Here is a 5329-nt window from a genome sequence, read left to right as displayed (position 1 = left end):
CCTTCACTGTTTCTACTTTCACTCACTCGCCCTCCCTCCTTCTCGTTCCTATGTGCGTCGAAAGTCTCCTCCTCTCACAGAGTCTGAGCGCACGTCTCCAACCAGCCTTTACGCGCGTACAAGCTCTCCAAGAGAATCCCTACGGTCGGCCCCTCCCTTTCCGTTTCTTACCGCCCTCACTCATTCATGACCCGGGATTGGTGACGTAGGAGAATCCACGGTGCCCACTGCCGTAGGCAATAACGGGATGCTTGAGTATATATGGGGCAGTGGTAGCCATCAACCGGCACACTCTCAGTCGCTCCGACTCGGGAACCAGAGCATCAGCGGAGATAGCAGGCTTTACTTCGCCCTCTCAGGCTAACTCGCTTTGGGCTTTGGTTCAGGATGGAAACCTCTTCTAATTCTCGGAGCCGACGAAGCTCCATCATGCGCACCTGCAAAAGTAAGTTTCTCTCTGTCTTCTTTGCTTTTTGGATACTCAATGGATCCTTTCGACACAGCTAATACCACTCTGCATTAGAACTTGTGCAACAATTTCAAGTTTTTATTCTATGAATGCTCGACTTACTTCTAGAATATGTAAACGAATATGTTCACTGTAACATCGAATATGGACACATGGTTGGATGTGTGATAGAAAAACGAAATGAAATTCAGGTCTAGAGGAGAATAACTTGCTTGATTACTTATAATATTGAGACTGAATGTGAAGCAGAATACAACACGAACTTGTTTGTTAACTCTAAGAAATTGGCTCTGTTTGGACTGAACACTGTTGTGATTATGCTGTGCGTAAAGCTGAGGAGCAAACTTCATTTACTGTGGAACGATAAAGCTGTAGAGAGTTTATCATGTAATTCTAGGTGCAGTTATAACCAGAATTATTTAATGCAATAGCAGCAAACCGAACAAAGCTTTTACAACACAAAACGAGAGCAAACATCCACTCGTTGTGCGCGCTTGATGTGTAGTGGATGATTTCATCACCACGGACAGCTCCCGCTCACCTCTCTCCCTCTCTGCGCTCTACTTTCAGGCGGTCTTTCCCTCTGGTTGGTGGTGTGGCTGGTCCTCGGCAAGCCAAGTCCGGCATCGGCGTGCCCGCATCTGTGCGTGTGCTACCCGACACCCATGACTGTGAGCTGCCAGGCGCAGAACTTCACCCATGTCCCGGTCGGAGTGCCATATGAGTCCCAGCGCGTGTTCCTCCAGAACAACCGGATCACGGAGCTCAGAGTTGGCTCTTTTGGCTTCGGAACTCAGGTGAGAAAGAGTGCAAAGGACATGATTCTTAGTTCTATGTATTCTAAATCTTTTCCACTGGCGACATCCACTGAGAAAAATAATCACCGTTTCATTTGTTCTCAGGTTCTGTGGCTGTTCTCCAACAACATCACGTGGATCGAGGCAGGGGCCTTCAGTGAGATGAGGGACTTGGAGGAGTTGGATCTGGGTGACAACCCCAACCTCCACAGGTTGGAGGGGGGAGCTTTCCGCGGACTTGAGAAGCTCCAGAGCCTCCACATGCACCGCTGCCGGCTCACTGCCCTGCCCCATGACATCTTCCACAAGCTGTACAGCCTGCAATTCCTCTACCTGCAGGTAGGAGCGCTGGAGAGACATTCACAGACCTGCACACACTCTGCCAAACACATGCATATACAAATCTAACAAATCCAGTTTGTTTCTGTTTTTCACAAACTCAACTCTTTTTCTTTTTTCCCTTTTCTCTTTTAGGAGAATAATCTCCACTTCCTGCAGGATGACATCTTTTCTGACCTCATCAACCTGAGCCAGCTTTTCCTGCATGGCAACCGAATCCGCACTCTCTCAGAGAATGTGTTCCGGGGCCTAGTCAACCTTGACCGCCTTCTCCTTCACGACAACCGCATCAGGCAGGTGAACCGCCGCGCTTTCCGCGACCTCGGCCGCCTGACCATGCTCTTCCTCTTCAACAACTCCCTGGCTGAGCTGCCCAGCCAGACCTTGAGAGACACCCAGGGCATCGAGTTTCTCCGCCTCAATGCCAACCCATGGTCTTGTGGTTGTGAGTCCCGTGCCCTGTGGGAGTGGTTCCGCGAGGCCCGCGTCTCTTCATCCGAGGTTATCTGCTCCTCCCCTTCCACCCGCCGTGGCCAGGACCTTCGCTTCCTTCGTGAGATGGACTTTGCTCTCTGCCCCCTGCCCGACCCTGGCTCCATCGCTGGCTCCACCACTACCACTTTCAGCACTAAGACCCGCTGGTGGTTCCACAAGAACAAGCCCCAGTCATCTACAAAAGGCGTCTTTGAGAAAGCCTCAGAAACTGTCAAGGCTGGGTTGTACGGGAAAGGCCCATCCACAACCACCTCGGTAGTCAAATACGAGCTTGGGGAGGAAGAGCTGGCGCTGCCCAAGCTTGACCCAGAAGAGTACTGGGCAAACTACGGCAATGAGGACTCAGGTGTCACCCTGCGATGCTTTGAGCTCGAATGTCCACCTGAGTTCGACCTGCCACCATCTTCCTCCTCACCTTCATCCAGCTCGCCATCTTTGCTCTCACTACTTGCCCTTTCTGTTTTGACCCTCTGTCTCAACCTCCCCTTACTTTCTGGCTGAATCAGACTCTTAGTACCACCACCTGTTCCTTCCAGCCTGTTTTAAAGGCTGTGGGGATCCCTGTTAGACTCTCTACACCCCCTTTGCCCACTTTGCTGTCAGCCAATCCTCAAGGCACAGCGAGGGAGATAGGGGGACGGTTAGATTCTAAATCTACCACCTACAGGGCTTAACACTTTTCAGGGCTGCTAAGAGTTCTTCAGCTCATAGGTCATATTTATTTACAATACTCTACAGGTATGGCTTTCTGTGTCTCACCTGTATGATGTCATAGTATGATTCCGTGCAATCAGGGCTATGAGGGCTGAGTCCACCTCTAATATCAGCTTTATCTGATGGCAGTTGTGAATATTGTTGTCAATTTTGTCACCTCTTCTAGTTAAATCTACTAGTGCTATTAGTGCATCCAGATAACTGGTTGCCACAATTACTGCAACTACTGTTAGAGTCAGTGCACAGTAATGACAATACTGTAACCACTTAAAGTGTCATGTAAATAGGTATGTAATCTGTGAGTGTTCAAACTGAAATCACATTCATCTTTATCCAGGAAAACTGTGAAGGCTAGTGTTTCTACAGTGCAGAGCACGATGCACAGTGAAGCCAAGACTTATCTAAGAGAGAAAGAGAGAGAGAGAGAGAGAGAGAGGGGAAATTTACTGTGAAGCTGGAAGGGGAGGAAGAGAATGAGAATACAGGGACGTCAAAGAAGAGGGGAGGAGACTCCTGAGGAAAGACAGAAGAGAAGAAAAGGGAGGGGACAAATGTTCATGCAACACTTAGAAAAGAAGCAGTGAGATAGAGCAAGACACTAGGAAAAAGGACAGTGCTGGCGGTAGAAGCAACAACCTGCAGGAGAAAAGTAATAAGTCCATTCATCAGTAGTTGTTTCACCCATTATTCCAGTCACCATTTTCTGTAAATATGGTGGTGTTTGAGACAACCACAGGGATTGAATGCTTCCTATCAGGAAGCCAGAGATTTTGGTTTTTCAATGTCTTTCTGTGACATATTGATATAAAATGTGTAAAGATTGTTGACTTGAATGCTGATGAAGATCTTGATATAAAAGATACACTGAATATTTCCTGAATCCTGATGCTTTTCTTTGTGCTTTCTCGGTGCTCTGTGTGGCCTTTTTTTGTTTAAAAATAACAAATGTGGGACAAAATGTGTAAAAAAAAAAAAAAACCTGCCAAAAAGTAGCAGATTGCTGCTGTGTGACTAAACTGTGATTACAGTGGACTAAAAGGACTGATCACATGGACTTGATGTCACTGCTAGAGACCGTTCAGAATGGCTCTGGCTGTGATGGACATCTGCCTGTGTGTGTGGATAAATAAGGATGAATGGCTTGACAAGCTGGCAATGCTGCAAAAGGCAAATACGTCAGCAGTTTTATCACTCCATTGACTCATTGGCGGGCGATGCCAGATGGACAGACAAGGTGCAAATTGGCTGATTTGTAAATACGCTAAGAGAGCAATGAGAGAATCTGGAGTCGGAGACAAATTAGGAGCTACATGCTGACATGCAGACAGAACGATAGGAAGGATGTGAAGTGATACACGGGTGGGCTTTAAAGTCAAACCCACAGGCAATTGTTAATGCTGAAGCTGAAATTTTGCAAGAGAGCAGCAGAAGTAGTGCGAGAAAAAAGAGAGGAAGCATCTACTAATTTTTATCTACTAAGTCCCTCCCTCATCAAAAGGAAGGAAGATGCAGTAAGTGTGCTGATGTATGGCAAACACCTGCCTTTTCCCCCTTCTTTATATTTGCAGGCCATATCCTCAAAGCTCTCCATCTCTCATGGGCAGAAAAAAAAACTCCAATAGAGGCTACAAAGCCAAGGCCAAGATGCTGTATACTAATAGAGTAGGAGGTAATGTTAGCGAGGTATGCTGACAAAGGCAGTTAGCCTTGCTTCACCAGAAAACTACTAACACAATCTCTTTATTTTCTCCCTACAGTTTTGAGAGTTACTATACAAAGGAAGACAGCTTCTTAGAAACTTGTTTGTCACAAGGGTTCATGGAAATATTCAGTGTCGTCTCAATGTTTAGCCTCGTAAAGAAGGTCAAACTGAGCCCGGGTGCTCTTCAGTGGCCATGACAGTGAGGTCACTGTCGGATGACCGAAGTGCCAGTTATACCATTTCCCGCCTGTTTCGTCTGTCAAGTTCATGTGCTATGTTTTTTATCTGAGAAAGAACGAATTGAGTACGACAGATTGGCTTGTCTCTCATTTATTTTTACTGTTAAAGAAAAAAGATGTTCTTGAAAGATGCAGTGTAAAGAAAGAATAAATTCATATTTGTTTAACAAAAAGGTTTTTGTGTGGGCGTTTCATTCTATGTCTTGGCTAATGTCCAGTCAAACAACCCAAAGCAAATCAAAGCACACATACACACCTGCCCACACACACACACACACACACACACACACACACACACACACACACACACACACACACACACACATACACGTGGACAAGGACAGAGTTGCCATTGTGTAAGTATTCCAGGCAGTTATCCAGCTTTCTCAATTGTGCAACTATTTAGCTGAGGAAGACAGAAAAGGAGAAGTGTGGAAATAAAAACAGAGAACAAACAGTGTAGACTTCATTGACTTTAAACACAGTGACTCTAACACCTGCTGTTGCAATATGATACAAGAGATGAGATAAACAGGAAGAAATCTGTTGTAATTAAATCATTGTAACCAGCATT

General features: G+C 46.2%; 1 protein-coding gene across 1 annotated transcript; it reads left to right on the top strand.

The window, feature by feature from the left end:
- The first annotated feature begins 232 nt into the window (after positions 1–232).
- rtn4rl2a (reticulon 4 receptor-like 2 a) lies at positions 233–3694 on the top strand. The gene is given in 5 exon segments (XM_067499308.1): positions 233–335; positions 338–445; positions 1040–1266; positions 1372–1605; positions 1741–3694. Coding segments are annotated over 5 exon segments (1518 nt in total). The 5' UTR covers positions 233–247; the 3' UTR covers positions 2602–3694.
- The last annotated feature ends 1635 nt before the right edge of the window (positions 3695–5329 follow it).

This window comes from Channa argus, chromosome 3 (genome assembly GCF_033026475.1).
Source record: "Channa argus isolate prfri chromosome 3, Channa argus male v1.0, whole genome shotgun sequence".
In the NCBI taxonomy this organism is placed as follows: Eukaryota; Metazoa; Chordata; class Actinopteri; order Anabantiformes; family Channidae; genus Channa; species Channa argus.
Note: the sequence above shows the minus strand (reverse complement) of the source record. Positions and strands in the feature narration are given on the sequence as shown.